The sequence below is a fragment of the Benincasa hispida genome, chromosome 2, assembly GCF_027475165.1.
Source record: "Benincasa hispida cultivar pf3 chromosome 2, pf3_genome.v1.1, whole genome shotgun sequence".
NCBI lineage: Eukaryota > Viridiplantae > Streptophyta > Magnoliopsida > Cucurbitales > Cucurbitaceae > Benincasa > Benincasa hispida.
This window is the reverse complement of record NC_143479.1, coordinates 30,806,491-30,822,988: the sequence shown is the minus strand read 5'-3', so window position 1 is coordinate 30,822,988 and position 16,498 is coordinate 30,806,491. Positions and strand designations below refer to the sequence as shown.

Genomic DNA, 16,498 nt, shown 5'->3' with positions numbered 1-16,498 from the left:
GCGTTGGTGGCGGCTAGATGAATGTGGCTTCGGGTTGACGACGAATGACGACGCCTCTTGGTGCGCGATCGACGACGGCTACGGCTAGATGGTGGGCTCCTCGAGTAGCTGGAAGAACAAAACCGGTTGAGAGAAGAGGGCTTGGAGAGGGAGGCTCGCTAGGAGAAGAAGAAGAAGAAGATTCCCCTTTTTCTCTTTTTTTTTCTTTACTGCACGGATCCCGAGGTCCTCTTTTAATAACCAAACCCTTAACCCTAATTCCTTTTAAGGAAAGACAAAACAAAATAAAAAAAGAAATAAATAAATATAACAACCCCCAATTTTCCTTTTTTTCAAAAAAAAAAAAAAAAAAAAAAATCAAACCACCAACAAATTATGTAGTTGCCTAAACTTTGGCCTTAAATTAAAAGAAACGAATAATCCCACGAATTAATTTAAATTTAGGTAGATTCCGGAATGTTACCTAAAAGATCTTTGGTGTGGGTATCAACACTTACTAGGCGAAGTTGGCGATAAAAAACCTTAGGACATATTTGGTAGAGAATCTGAAAATAAGAAAGTCAATGAAAACAAAGTTGTATTTCATGTTTTTAGATATGTGTTTAGTAGCAGATGCAGAACAATATTCTAATTTAAACAATTTTTTAAAATGTGATTGATATCATATTTATAAATTATAAAACTTGTTGAAGTTACCTACTAAATATTAGATTGGCAACAAACTATTATTAATTTATTTATGAACATGTTTTATGTTAATTTTTTTGTTTAATTATTTTTGTCGTATTATATAATTTATAATACATTACATAATACATATTTTAATTTTCAAAAAATGAATTGAGTTTATAATATAATATATTACAGTTCTAAGTGTTTTTATCTTTATTTAATATAATTATATACTTTAAAATTTAAAATCTAGATATAATGAAAACATAAAAATGTTGTTTTCAAAATTTACATTATTTGGATCACATAATTCAAAAAATAGTTTTTAGAAATAGAATTCGAATTGTTGGTCAAATACATATTTATTTAACTTAATGAATATGAAAATATATATATGAATCTAATTTTCTACCATAGACTTGAAGCTATTCGAGACAACCAATATTCACTATAGAATACATCGGAGGATCCGCTCCCCAATTGTTGTCGAAAGATTTAATATTTAAAATAAATAAACAAAATATTACATTAATTATTCAAACTTACGAGATTAACGACGTTGGATGGCGTATGCATTTTTAACTAGGTTTATTTTTTTAAAAACCGGTTGGAGAGAAGGGCATTCCACGTTAACGACGAGGATCACAAATATCTGCCACGTCATCACTTCACACCCTGGCCGTTCCCACAACCACAACAACATACACAAATCCTCCAGGAAAAGAAAACTAATCGTTCCCACCAAAATTAATTGGAAAAAAGAGAGAGAGAGAAAAAAATAAAAATAAAATTCTCCAATCCATTTATCTTCTCTTCCGAATTCCTCAAAATTCCAGTTTGAATTCTCCAAAATCCATGGTTTCAGCTTCCTTGCTCGAACCCCATCCATTGAAATGGAACAAAAAATTCCCAGTTCATTTCCCCCCCTCTCCTTCTCCATCAACAAGTGGTCGTTATCATCTCTACAGACCCTTTATCTTAACCAGAAATTTGAGAATACAAGATTCTAGCTCTGTCAAATCCGGTGTTAGGTGCTTCTTTGCCGAGAAAGGGAAGAGTTCAACGACTTCGATTGCGCAATCTAGTTCGGCGGAATTGGTTAATGGAGATAAACCCAAAAGCCCAATGGAGGTAATTGGGATTTCGATTATGAATGCCCTCAAGGCGTTGCGGAAGCCTGCAATTGCTGCGGTGTTGTTGGGATTGCTGTTGATGTATGATCCTAATTCTGCATTGGCCGCTTCTGGTGGACGAGTTGGAGGAAGTTCGTTTTCGTCTCGCTCGTCCTCGTCTTCGAGGAGCTACTCGACTCCGAGGATGAGTTCGGGGTTTTCGTATTCTGCACCGTACAGTTCTCCGTCGGTATTTGGCGGCGGCGGGATTTATGTTGGGCCGGCAGTTGGGGTCGGAGTCGGTGCTGGCTCGAGTTTCGTCTTCATATTGGCGGGTTTCGCGGCGTTTCTTTTGGTCTCGGGATTTCTCTCTGATCGTTCCGACAGTAGTGTTCTTACTGCTTCTGAAAAAACTAGCGTACTTAAACTTCAAGTATGATAAACCACTCTCTCTCTCTGTTCTCATATTTGTGTTCTCGTGTTACTGTTTACTCTCATTCATCTTTAGAAGTAACACGCGTGAAATGAGGAGAAATCTTCCATTGATAGTATCTTACAACACACAATATCTAAAACTAAAAACCGCCACTAACAGATTTAAGTAATAAATACAGCTGAAGAAGATAGGTCCAACAAATTTACTATATCAATACTCTCCCGCAGGTTGGAACATGGATGTCAATATTGCCCAACTTGCCCAAAACAAAGCATAAAACAGAGGATGGTAATGCCTTGGTGAACATATAAGCCAATTGAGAAGACAATCAAACATGTAATAGCTTGAGAAATCCATCAGTAATTTTGTCGTGAAAAAAATGACAGTCTATTTCAATGCGTTTTGTTCATTTGTGAAAAGTAGGATTTGATGCAATGGATATGGTTGGCTTGATTATTAATAAACAACAGGGCCAACAAGTTTCCCTAGTCACAAATAAAAGAAAGCAATAATGACGAGTTTACTTAGCCCTCACAATCATTCTTCCTTGTTGTATTCAAGTACTAAGTTATGCTGAATGGTGTATTGATTATACCTAGCGTAAATGTGTTACATGCCTGAGACCTTTAACTTGAGGCGACGCTTTTTTGATTGTAGCCTTCTCTTGAATTCCACGGGGTCACAGGTATCTTAGAAAATACAGTGTATTGGTGGTCCTTACACTTGAACTATCCAGATTTGCGCTCCAAAATTAAAAAGTAGACGAAAGAAGGAAAGGGTAAATTGGTCATGTTTGTGGAATATTTAGAAAATGGTTCTGGCTGGAGCTACGGTTGATCTCTCCAACATAATTTGTGATAGAATAGAAAAGCTGGATGAAGAAAGGGACATGCTCTTTGAGGTATCAATTTCTAGTCAAGAAAGTTCGCACTTGGACCAAGAGGAAGAGGAAAAGGGGCCATGCTTAATAGAGAGATCCCTGAGGAGTATCAGATGTGTTTCCAGGGAAAGGAGGATCCTTTATTAGTTTAGAGGTGGAGGCGATCTTGGCTTTTGAGGAAGTGAAGAACGGGAGTGATGGTATAATGGTTGTAGTTAATCCTTCAGAGGAAATTCAAGAAGCAGATGGGTATGGGAAAAAAGCTAAGAAGGAAGTAAAAGCTCTTTCTGTCCTAAGAAGGTAGTTTACTGATAAAAGTAGAATTCTTGGTAGAAATGCAGTTATATCCCTCTCGTGCCATTTGGACGAGAAACCATATGCTTTTCGACAAAAATAGTAGTGAAAAGATATTTATACTCTTTGAGGATTTACCTAACATAGCCTCTATTTGGAGTGCATTAGACAAAATTTTAACTACACTACCCACTTGGATGTGTTATTCCCTTCCTTTTAAATGGAAAGTGTCATGTTTCTTATCTTATTGAACAAAAAAATGAGGATACGTGACTGTTTGAGCTCCCATAAATTGAAATCTCAAGAACTTGAACGATTTTCTAAAGTTATCAGATTGTAAAATAGGGATTCAGAATAAACATCCTTGTATAGATATGGTTCTCTCTCCAATCTTTGTTCAAAGAAGATAATGAGACTCAATCTCATCTTTCTTCCAATTCTATTTTCTGGCAGAATCTAAGAAAAGATCCCACCTCTACCAGCTAACTTTAATGCCCTCATCCCTGTGCTCATGGAGGTCATTCTTTTAAAAAGAAGAGGAAGATTTTGAGGTCTGGTCATGCTATCAATTTGATAACATGAAGTTTTCAAAACCAATTGACAATAAGGGGAGTAGCTCATGTATCTTATAAAGATTGTGATATCCCTTCATTTTTATAATGTGGGATTCTCAACCTGCTCTCTTAAGATTGTGCCTCTTTGGGCTCACCATTCTTGGATCAGATCTCAATTTTTGTTTCTGAAATGAATACCCATGTGAGGCTTTATAGGCTCTAATAACATATTTAGATAACATAGAGTTCTATCTCAAAACCAATTGGCAATAGGAGTAGTAGTCCATAATGGAACGAACAGAGATAGAATAAGACCGTTTTCCTAAATGCTTTTCTGGATATTTCTCAATGTCCTGACTATTCCGTATTCACAGAACATGAGATTTGAGAAGCAGATGAATAATAATCCATTGTGGAAGAAATCGAAGAATTTCTCGGGAATCCTACAAGATCTCTTTGTTCTTTTTTCTTTGATAGATGATCATAACTTCATATGGGTTCGAATCCCATTGAGAAGTCGACTAGAGATAAAAAATTGTTGATAAAATTTGTGAAGTCCCTTGATTTTTCCAATGTGGGATCCTCAACACTATCACGTTGCTATTTTTATATTTTCTTCAGGACTGGGGGTGTTTATTGTTGAAAAGATAGAGCCTTCAAAGATGTTGAGACCCCCATTTCCTTAACTAATCATAGATTGACCATCTTTTTTTTTTTTTTTCATAACTGGAAGAGATTTTGTAATTTCCGTTTCACTTTTGTGGTTTCTTAAAAATTATTTTAATGGAAGGTTCCTTTGGTTTCCTACAATGCAAAGGGGAAAAAAAATAAAGGCTATGAAGTTTAGTTTCATGATTGGAGAAACAAATGTAATAAAGTATTGGTACATTGAATGCACTTTAGAAAGTTTAATTTTGGTAGCCATGAAGAATTGATTATCTTGTAGGATAAATAAATGTATTGTAGAGTTACAATTTGCTGTATGGAAAATTTTCCACGATAGTGTCATCATTCCAAAATCATGATGTAACTCTCTCTCTCTCCCTAGGTTGGGCTGTTGGGCATGGGCCGGGGACTCCAAAGAGATCTAAATAGAATTGCTGAAAGTGCCGACACATCAACCCCTGAGGGCTTGAGCTATGTTTTAACTGGTAAACCATGGATTTCTTCTTCTTTTGGAATTAATTACCTCACTTTCTATTTCCTTTCATAAGAAAAACAGTAAACTGTCTTGTTAGTCCTGTATGAGAAGGTATTTAGAAATATGAAAAACCCTATTAGCCAATGATTCTGTCTTATGTTTTCTGAAATTGTTTCCATCATTTCTTACCCAAAAAAGTAAACAATAAGAAGTTTCCAGCATGTGCCATAGAATGAACGTTCTAAGTTGATATTGTTATTTGTTTTTGAAATTGTCTTTAGAACTTTTCCAGAATGCGTTTGTGGAGATTTCCTTAAGTTGCAATCACCATGCTCTTTTGTTTCATGGTCAAAGTAATTTATTCTCCATGTGATTTTGCTTTCATCTTTGGGTTGCAGAAACAATTCTAGCACTGCTTCGACATCCTGATTATTGCATTTCAGGTTATTCATCTGTAAGTCCCACTATCTCCTTGGAGACTACCTGATTTAGCTGCACAGAATGCATATTAATTGTTTTCCAAGGGTTGCTGGATACAATGCTGATTGTCCATGAATGTCTGTGAATAAAACAGGTTGAATAAGCCAGGGGAATGTAAAATAATTAAGATACTTCAATAAGTGAACGTAATACACAAGAAACTGAATAGACTACAGACACCTTTACTACAAGAATAGCTAGATGAGTTGAATCTTTGAATAGTTATTCTAAACTTTACCTAATAGCAAGAAAATGTTAATGAATAATTTGCACTATCCCTTCTCTCTCAATCTCCGTCCGTTCCCCCCATGGTGCATTTTATTTAAAAAGAATTACTGCCTTATGAACAAATGGTTTGTATTATAGAAATATTGGAGAAGAGCGAAAATAGATATTTAGAACAAAAGTCAACTTGAATTGGGGTGGTGGATACCTTGCTAAAGCACAATCATGTTCTGGTTTCCTTACATTTGAGAGAGTAAGTTGAGTGCTATGCATTGGATACACTTTTCATTCTCATGGGAAAAGCCAATATCTTCCTTTAGCCAAGAGGCCTTATCTCAGGTTGTTTTCGACCATTATCATGTAATCTGCTTTATATATATATATAGAGAGAGAGAGAGAACAGAAAACTTATCTTGAATATGGTCAAAAGTTGGTATAAAGTTCACAAATCGCTCAAATAAGAGTTAGTAACCAATTGGCTTTTTTTTTTTTTTTTTTTTTTTTTTTTTTTTTTTAATTTTATTATTATTATTATTTTTTATTTTATTGTTTTATAATTCTCATATAAAAACTTTATCTTATTGAGGTATATTCCTTTCCATATGAATATATAGAGATCTTTGCTGTTCAAATCACCCTGGAAGTTAAGGAGATGGAACGAGATTTGGTAGAATAGGCTCTTTAAATTCCAGCTCCAACTATTAAGCAAATAATTTTTAGAGTTTTTGGCCTATCGCGGTACATTGTTATCATTTTTGTGTTGTGGTGTTTGGCTGTGTTGGTCTCTTTGTTTTTTTTTTTTTGTTTGGTTGGTCTCTTAGCTTCTTGTAGGGGTCTCTCTTTCCAAGTGTTTGGTGCCTCTTAGTTGTAGGTTTTTTGTCTTATTAGGCTTGTACTCTTCATCTTTTGTGATTGTCTCTTCTATTCTACTTTTTTTTTCCTTTGGAAGTCTTATATTTTAGAGCATTAATCTCTTTTCATTATATCAATGAAAAGTTTGTTTCCTTTAGAAAAAAAACTATCAGGCAAATAAGTGAGTTTGGTTGATTTGAAGGCATGGGAGAGGCAAGCCCAAACTTCAATTTACACCTCCATAAATTTCTTCTAGGACGGAAGTTCCAAGAAACTGATTGATTCGACAGATGCATCAATCTTCTAAGAGATATTCTATAATGAGGGAAATCGGGTTTTCAGAGAGTCATAGGCAAGCCACAAGTCATTCCAGAAGCTCATACCCAAACCATTGCCAGCTTTCCAAGTAACCTAGACTGATGGGCTTTTCTTTCGTCCCTTTTTAGTTCTTTCAGAATGGGTTAGCATCAGATTCCTTTGTCCTTTAGATCCTTCTTTGTTTGTGTTAAAGCGTTGATAAGTAAATTTATCATCGTCCACCCATTTAAGCTTTCGGGTCAATCATTGATTTAACATGGTACCAGAGTCGGAGGCCCTATGTTCAAAACCCACTAATGTCATTTCCTCCCAATTAATATTGATTTCTACTTGTTGGCAAGTCTTTTACACATTTTAATCCCACAAAGTAAGGGGGATCGTTAAAATGTTGATATAATTAATTAAGAAAGATTTAGGGAATTAGCCTATTACATTACTAATATTTCACAAATATCCTAAATTTAGTAATATTTCATAACTAGATTTTACCAACATTTTGGGACATTTTTAACCTTTTGATAGATTCTCTCTCATATTTTAATTTCATAATATTTTAAAATAAAAAAAATATCATTTGTGGATTTATTATTAATTATATAAGGATGTTATGTTTTGAAATATCATGAATTACATAATCTCTCATCAATAAATTTTTCGAAATGTTTAATTCTTTTCTTATTAACATCATTTTTGAATTTTGACTTTGTTTTTGTTATTTATTAATTTCGGTTGATATTCATTTAATGTAGGATATTTCAAATTAATATTTTCTTCATTTTTGGAGATTTCGTTTATTTTCTTTCATAGTCTTAGCCGAAAATCGATAGATCTCAAATGTTGAATATATTGGTAATATACTGGAAAATGTAAATATACATCACATATACCATATTTCTTTTTAGTGTGTTACAAATATTCTGAAAAATGTACATATACATCGCATATATTGTTTAGTATATAAGACGATTTATTGTACAATTTGTCTTTGTTCATGCAGTTATCAAGTATACCTTGGTTTATGTTTAGAAAATTCAAATATATTGTATATAAATATACTTTATTTCTTCTTTGAAACTTCTTACCGAATCTTGCTTTCAAATATATTTTATGTAAAATAATAGCCTATTGGGCTATTCGTGTAAAAAATCAGGAAAGTTTAGACAATTGTATAACTAGCCCTATTTATTTGGGCTATATGTGTAGAAAGCTCTTAAATTTACTATAACCCATCAACTTAAGTTTTTGGGTCAATCAGAGATTTAAGAGTTTGGCTTAGGACGAATATCTTGTTTTTTTTATACATTAAAAAGAAGAATCCTTTCTCTTGATCCTTTCCTCACCCAAATTAGCCCTCGAAACTGATGAGTTGGTTATGTGTAATTTAGTCCCCGGGTCAGCACCATAGGTTACAGCACGAAGCTGTGGATGGGAAATGTAGCCCTCCTTTCAGGTCTACCTCCGGCTGAAAAGCTTGATAGAAGAAAACTTTTGATATATCCTAGAAATGGAATTTGAACGTGTGAACTTTCGTAGTCTCCTTTGGATTAGTGGGGTGGACTTTGGTATCATATGCTCTTAAACAGTGGAGTACATAGCCTTACCCATTTTGCGACATGATAGTGTCGTGCCAAAGTTTCTTCTGATATTATTTATTTATTTTTTATTATTTTAATATTTTATTATTTTTGTGTATTTTATTTTTGTGTGCATGATTATTGTCGCATCTTTCTTTGAATTATTTCGTACATTGATTACTAGCTGTAGTTAGTAGGAAGCTTACACTCTGTTCTGAAAAACTTAGATGGATGTGAAGCGTAGTATAGAAGATGGAGAGAAACGATTCAATAAATTATCAATTGAAGAGCGAGGGAAATTTGATGAGGAAACTCTTGTCAATGTGAATAGTATCAAAAGACAGAGCACAAGCAGCCAGAGGGCAAGTGGATTTAGCAATGAGTACATTGTGGTTAGTTTCTCTGGGGTTTGAGTTCTATGCAATATATACTACTATCCTGCATTAATTTCTGTCTTGATTTTTCTTGATTTCCTGATCTAGAGCATGTTCTTCGTGTATATTTATTCCCTTGATTTTGGTGAGAATTGTGAGTGTCTTAATATTGGAGAACCACTCATTTTAAAGAAAAATATGATGTTCTGTTTCTTCTGGGACAAATATTTTAGAATTTGGACGGGAGTGTTACATTACTTGGTTGTATATTTAGTATTACTTAATTCCTCTAAAAGACTACAAATATTTGTTTATTTTATTAGGAAATAAATTCATTATACATCAAACACAACAAAATTTCTGCGTATGTTGTATACTAATACATACATATACAGAATTTAGAGAATGTACTGTCTCTGTCCAGGAAAAAAAAACTCGTAAACAAACATATGCAAAACTCTCATTAGAATATCTAATATCAAGGTTATACTAATTTTTCTTCATAAAAATGAGTCCATGCTTATGTCTAGAGGTTTTATATTGTTATTTATTATTTATTTCTTCCACAAAAAGCCAAACCCATGTAAGGGGAAGTTGCAAAAAACCTCTACCGGGTTGTGTAGAGAGAAGCTAAGAAGCACTGATACAACATGACATGGATGCAGTGGCACGTCATTTTTTGAAAATCTAGGACATAAACCAACAAAGATATGTTTTTTATTAGTAAACAATTTTCTTTTTTAAAAATTATAATTATTATATAAGAAAATTTAAAGTCCATAAGTTCATGCATTTATATGCTAAGAAAATGAGTTTGATATATTTCACTCTAAAAGGTTATTATTTTTTTCATATAGTACTACGTGTCTATTTAGTATGCCAAACAAGGGTCTTATTCTTGAGGTGAATATTTTTCCTTAATTTGTTAGAATAGTTCTAATATATGGTCATATTGATGGGTAAATTTTACTTATTTATTGAATCGTGACATCAAAACTTGGAGAATTGAGGAATAAAATAAGACATTTCTTTTCCTAAATGAAGATATTTAAAGGCCTAATACGTCTAGCAAATGTTGGACCTATGTTAACTTTGTACCACTATTGTGGTAACAAGTGTCCGATAAGTGTCCAACTACGGGAGTCTTTGGCACGAACATGCTAAACAAACTAAAATGTCTGTGTTTTCTAGGAGAAAAGTGAGGTGGTAATTACAACTGGGGTGATGGTTTGTCTCAAGCCATATAGACCAGTTGAAGGCTTTGGTGAAGTAAAAAAGGGTATTTCTTTTCCTTTGTAAATAGATGATCGGTGAAGATAAGAGCCGGGTGAGTGTCCTCCCCTGGAAGAATCAGTGACCATCCAAGCACATTAGAAATATAGTTCCAAAAGGTAGTGCTAAAGGTGAAATTACTGAAGAGATGGATAAGTGTCCCTGCATCTCTTTTGCGCATTGAACAGAAGCTGGGTGAAAGGCAAGGTCCTGGGATCTTTCTTTGTAGTTTATCATGTGTGCTTACGCTCCCAAAGGAAGAATTTCACCTTTTTCTGAGCATCCCCCCTTTCCAAATAGTACGTTAAAGAGCCACCATCCCTTTAATCCCATTTGAAGCAAAATTATTCATCAAGGATTTGGAGGAGAAAGGTTCTTTATCCAAATGGCAATGCCAAGAGATTGGATTTGGTTAAGTGAATTGAAGATAGCACACTCATTAGAGAATAATCCAGTCGTCAACTTCTAGATTACTGAGGTTTCTTCTGAAGTTTAGGTTCCAACCACTGTCTTGGATGTTCCAGGTATCACTTATAGATGCTTCATTCTTACACTTTTTCTGATAGATTGGAAGACTTCTTTTAGGGGCTGTTGATCAATCCAAAGATCATCCCAGAAAGATGTATCTCGTTTGCAACCTTAAAGGTGATGTGGTTGTAAATATGTTTTTTATACTAGGGTCCTTTCAGGAGTAAATGATTTTGGAGCCTGGCTTATTTGATGGCTATGATCTTCCTCCAAAGTGCTTCCTTTTCACAGTGCATTTGGGAGGAGATATTTGTTCTTTTGTCTTAAATCACCAATGAGCCCAAACGCTTAAATTGATGGGAGAAGGTAAATTTAATAATATATCATTAGTTTAGCACTTTCCCTCATCTGTGGGTTTGAAATTTGTAGAAGACCTAAGGAGTGGAAACCAATATTAAATGGGGAGTGAATGACATTGCAAAGGTTCAAACATAAGACCTTTTGCTCTGATACTAACTTGAATTTGAAAAGAAATTTATTGTTTTTATTTCTTCTATCTAATGAATCAAATATGTAGTCTTCTTGTATAGAAGAAAGGCCAACTACTAATAAGGAAACAAATGGTACTGATATAAATGATGAATATATACATAAAATACACCTCTAACATTACAAAAATATAAAGGAAATACTGCACCCTCTCTTTACTTGGTTTATAGATGTCTTCCATAGCTAGCTTGTTGAGAAGTTTGATAAATTGGCCATGTGACAGGCCTTTAGTTAGCATATGAACCGTTTGTTCTTTAATCGGAAAACAAGATATGCACATTATACCTGCATCAATCAACATTTTGGAACAAATTTCGAAACAAATGTTTAAGATAGAGAAAACTGGGTTGTCCTAACCTATGTTACCAAAGTATGATTTGTTTATGAACCGAAAGAGAATTGATTCTACTAAGACCCTAAGTTATTTTATTAGTAAAAGAACCTTTACCAAAGTATTAGAGACCATCAAGGATCTTGGCTCTTGCAATCTCTTTCCTGAATTGTGATGCTAAAAGACAATAAGATTAAAAAGAGGTGACAAGACCATTAGAATCTCAGCAAAGTCTACTGACAGATAAAAAGTTACAGGCTAATTTAGAAACATGAAGAAAAAACTGTAAAGAAAGTGCATCGGTCAATTTAATAGTTCTTTTTCCTGTAATAGAAGAGAAACTACCTTCGACCATAGATGACCGATGATGGCAAGCAATAGTGTTGGAGGTGTAACTTCACCATAGACTACGCCAGAAATAGCAGACCATCTAATGTGGGAAGGAAAAACTCGTTGATGACAACAACTCACTCCAACAGAAGTTACAAACTTCATCACTAACTTGAACACAAAAGGCTGCGAACTCAACCGTGCACGATGGAGAGAGCATTCACCTAAACACGAAGACCCACAAAGAATGCCCACTTGAACTCATATCACTAATGACCACACACTATTTCGACCATAAGTAGATTGCACCTCTTAAAGTCGTGACTAAATAAACCTGTAAATGCCAAAGTGTTGGTTGTTTGGGTGAATAGGCAACTAGGGAGAGGTGTCATCTTCAGCCAACTGTTTCTCTTTCATCGATACTCACATTAATTTTTTTTTTTTTTTTAATAGGATCAGAACATTTATATCCCTCTTGATTTGAAGCATAACCCCCAAAAAATGCCGTTTGTAGCTCTATGATCAAGTTTTGATTGAAAAAGGCTAAGTATGTGAATGAGTGCAGCCAAACTTTTTTATAGGTAAATCAAAATATATGCGACAAGTTGGAAAAATAGTTTTAAGACATTCAAGGGGGTTCTAAAAAATTCAAGACTCTAATAGACATCTATATTCTATTTTAGGAGATGGGACATTTTCTTGTCTCTAGAATCTTCCCACAGGAAACTTCTGTAGAAACTTTTCATATCATGTCTGCCACCCTTGTAGGGATGTCAAAGATAGATAAAAGAAAATATTTAGGTATGTTGGTGAGGGTGGTTTCATGAAATTATTTCGTCCAGCCCCATTGATGCAGCCTTCTTTCAACATTTTTCTGTGATAGAGGTCCAAAAGGCAATGGAGCCAGGGATTTCAAGAATCCACGCACATACCAGAGGAGTGGTTACCCATGGGCAAACTGACATAGTCTTCCCTCACTATTACCTACAAAGATGCAGTCTGTAAAGACTTTGTAATCTACCATAGGTGACTGGAAGTTTGTTTACTCTTTAACCTCAATAATTTCATTTATCGATGAAGCTTTTTGTTTCTGTAAAGATCTGGACAAAATCTCAACAATGGTCCTCTTTCGGCCACAATTCTACGGAAGAATCAGGAAGAGAAAAGGATCATATGTTTTATGGACTATACTAATTGTGGGACTACCCACTATGTTAAAAGTATAAATTATACCAATTCTTTTACTTGCAACTTTTAGTAGGTTTTTGAAAATTGTATGTTGGCTGGACACTTTTGCACTCCAGAATGTTCATTAGCATTTCTAATTTAAATGAAAATTTGCAAAACGTTGTACTGTTCTCCATTAAAATTGAAACCATCTTGAATGTAAATAAAAAATTTGGTGTTATTTTGGAGTAAGATAATTATTGATTACTGAATTTTGTCTCAAATCTTCATGAAAGATGCATTTGTTTTGCTGAAATGATAATCTGATTAGATGAGAGAGAAAAGGCCTTGATTTTCAATTTTCTCCCTTTTGATCACAATGTCTTGAATATTATAGATAACAATATTGGTGGCTGCTGAGGGAGTTCATAAGCTGCCCACTATCAATGGCAGCGGGGACTTGAAGGAAGCTTTGCAAAAACTTGCATCCATCCCTTCCAGCAAAATATTGGTAAGTTGGTATTGTAGTATTTCACTTCTTGTTTGTTTTTTCTGTGTCTCAAAATTGATTCGCTTGCATGCAGGCTGTTGAAGTTTTGTGGACACCACAGAATGAGAACGACACATTGTCTGAGCGCGAACTTCTTGAAGATTACCCACTTTTAAGGCCTTTATAAGTATGTGCGAAAAAAAATATTTTTACATGTTTTACTGATTACATTTAGTCATATAGATATAATGGTTAGAATATAGAGCTGTCTTGACATGGAAAAGTGTATATAATACCGTATTTGAAAATTGGTCAACGAATTACAAATTTAGTTTGCATTTGGTTGTTTATCATTCATGTGATTGCCTTTGTACAATGTACTAATTGACGATGATAAAATGATTATAGCTGGTTGTTAATTGGTTGGTCTGCATCGGTTTTTAATTGAGTTTGGTTGGTTGGTGGGGGAGGGGGTCTTGGGATGCTTCATGAAGCCGACCAACTGGTCGGTTTCAGCAGATTTGGAATGGTAATATGGGGGAGGGGGTAAGAGAGCCTGAAAGTTAAGAGAGAAGCAATAGAGAAGAAGGTGTGAAGAGGAAATAGAAAGAGAGATGAATGTTACTATTTCCATGGAAGTTCTGTGAGGAGGAGAAAGAGAGAGAAGAGAGAGAAAAAGAGATAAAGTGAAATGGAGAAGATGCTTATTGTTTTCATGGAAGCTCAGTCAGGATTAAGGAGAGTAGAGAGTGAAAAAGAGAAAACAAGAGAGAGAAACAAGAATAAAATTCAATAATGTTTTAGGATAAATTACACTTTTGGTCTTTGAGTTTTGAACTTAGTGTCTAAATATTGTTCTTTTCTCAAAATTACATGAAAGTTCCATTTTTTTCTCATCTTTTCCTTTACCTCTCCTGACATTTTTTTTTCAAACCCACCTATCTCGTGGATCTTCCCCAAACCCACATTTCATTTCTAATGTGGAAACTCCACTATTCTTCTCTAGTGAGCCTTTACCAATGTCTTGCATATGGTAACTCAAATAATTGTGGATAAAATCTCTTAGAATCTTAGAATTCACAAGTTTTCGCTTAAAAAGCCCAAATGTAAACTTAAGAAGAGGTATTATTGGTGAGGATCAAGGTCGAACACGAGGATTTTCTTAATATTCAACTAATTAAATAATGATTTCCTACTCAGATTCACAGGTTAAATGATCAATAAATTGTGGAATGTATTTTGTATCATGCATAAAACATAAAAATACAGTAAATAAAACCTTTTAGTGAAGAGTGGATGTAGAGTATGCACAGAGAGACAATGGGGAATATAAGGGGAAAATGTAGATGAGAGAAAAGGAGGATGAGATGAATAACATCAATCCTTTGAACATATATCCAAGTTTTTACTTATGTTCATATAACCACACATAGACTTCACCTCTCGGTGAGTTAGCCACATGTATCATATTTCTATGATGCATGCTTTAGGTTACTTGAACACAAGGTTGTATTTATCTCTAAATATACTTCTTACTTTGCTTAATGAGATCTACAACCACTTGTTCTCTCGAGTAGTTAACTGTCTCCACGTGGTATGATTAGCTAGATGGAACCAAGAGACGGAAATGAATACGTATCAAGCAAAATGAATTTCTACTTTTTACTATGTTTGTCGGAATTGTGCTAGACTCACCAAAACCTCTAATGATTTACAAAAGGATAATAGAAATGGAATTCATGATGTATTAACTATGAAAGTGTTCAATACAATATCGTAAATAATACAAGAATATAAAAGTAAAGAGATAAAAAGAGATGATGGATGGAATGAAGACAAGTTGTCGATAACAGTCTCTTGCTTCTCATCGAGTTGAATGGTTTCAGTTGCTTGCACTAAGCTGTGGACGTGGAGGAAGGTTGAGGTGAGGAACTCTCTTGAGTTCTTGTTCTCGACGGCGATGAAGGATGGGGGTGATTCTTGAGAAGAATTCTCTCAGGAGATGGAAAAATATTTTCTTCATCGACCAGTACTCTCTTTTGATTCTCTGTGTATGTTCTCTCTCTTTCAGGGCAACCTATATATATGGCTGGATGTGAGGACCATTCTGCCACACAAGACTATGGCAGACGCGTCAAGCAACTTTTTCACGTCGATTGTTGTAGTTGTCAGTGTTCCTCTCCTATACGTTTGACATTTCTTTGCCGCAAACACTTCTTCAACCGCTTGCTTTTCTCAATGCATGACTCTTTCTTCTCTGATTTCATCTGCTTTCTTGCATATTCACCGAACTAATGATGAAATTTCATAAACCTTAGTTTTGAATTCAATAAACACATGGAAGGTGATTTTTCCTTATTTTCCTCGTGATCCTAATGTTTCTCATCAATAACTTTTAACTATTCTAATTCTAAGAGGCAATAACTTGTATAAATACAAGTTATCACATCCTCAAATTTAGAATAATGTTTGTCCTGAAGCATCTCTTTAAATTACTTTTAATGCGAAATTTCACTTCCTATGCGTTGCTTAACCTCTTGATACTCCCATACCTCGAGATCTCTACAGATAACTATTTAATGGTATACTTTTGTTTACTTTCCAAAGAGATGTTTCTTTTTAAACTCTAAAGGCAGGAAGTGTTATTCTCAAAATTCTTTATCTCATTTTCTTAAATCATCTTAGTTTTCGATCTTTGTATTTGAAGAAGTTTCAAAAGCTTTTTTTTTCCCTTTCTTTCTGCATTGAGCTTGGTTATCTACTTTCGTTTTGGATTGTCCGGACGGGTGTCATGGGAATCATCCAACCGCGAGTAAGTGCAAGTTTCAACTATCTTGTTTCAGCTAGGTTTTTCTTGCATCGACATCGGAGTTGATTAATTTTACTTAGTTTCTAGTTTTTTTTATTGGTCTTGGTTACCTACTTTCGTTTTAGCTTGTCCGCACGGGCGTCATACGAATCATTCAATCACGAGTAAGT

General features: G+C 34.5%; 1 protein-coding gene across 1 annotated transcript; it reads left to right on the top strand.

Moving 5' to 3' along the window:
• The first annotated feature begins 1,256 nt into the window (after positions 1 to 1,256).
• LOC150037816 (FLUCTUATING-LIGHT-ACCLIMATION protein 1, chloroplastic-like) lies at positions 1,257 to 13,938 on the top strand. Its single transcript, XM_090310736.1, has 6 exons — positions 1,257 to 2,217; positions 4,997 to 5,099; positions 5,488 to 5,543; positions 8,766 to 8,930; positions 13,427 to 13,540; positions 13,614 to 13,938. Exons 1-6 carry the CDS (start codon positions 1,528 to 1,530, stop codon positions 13,704 to 13,706), a joined length of 1,221 nt encoding a protein of 406 aa, XP_090166862.1. The 5' UTR covers positions 1,257 to 1,527; the 3' UTR covers positions 13,707 to 13,938.
• The last annotated feature ends 2,560 nt before the right edge of the window (positions 13,939 to 16,498 follow it).

Bases quoted from the DNA above. Each gene is read 5' to 3' on its own strand.
- LOC150037816 (XM_090310736.1), top strand. From the start codon at position 1,528: ATGGTTTCAGCTTCCTTGCTCGAACCCCATCCATTGAAATGGAACAAA. The intron at 8,931-13,426 runs GTTAGTTTCTCT...TGAATATTATAG, and splicing joins TTAGCAATGAGTACATTGTG to ATAACAATATTGGTGGCTGC. The intron at 13,541-13,613 runs GTAAGTTGGTAT...GCTTGCATGCAG, and splicing joins TCCCTTCCAGCAAAATATTG to GCTGTTGAAGTTTTGTGGAC.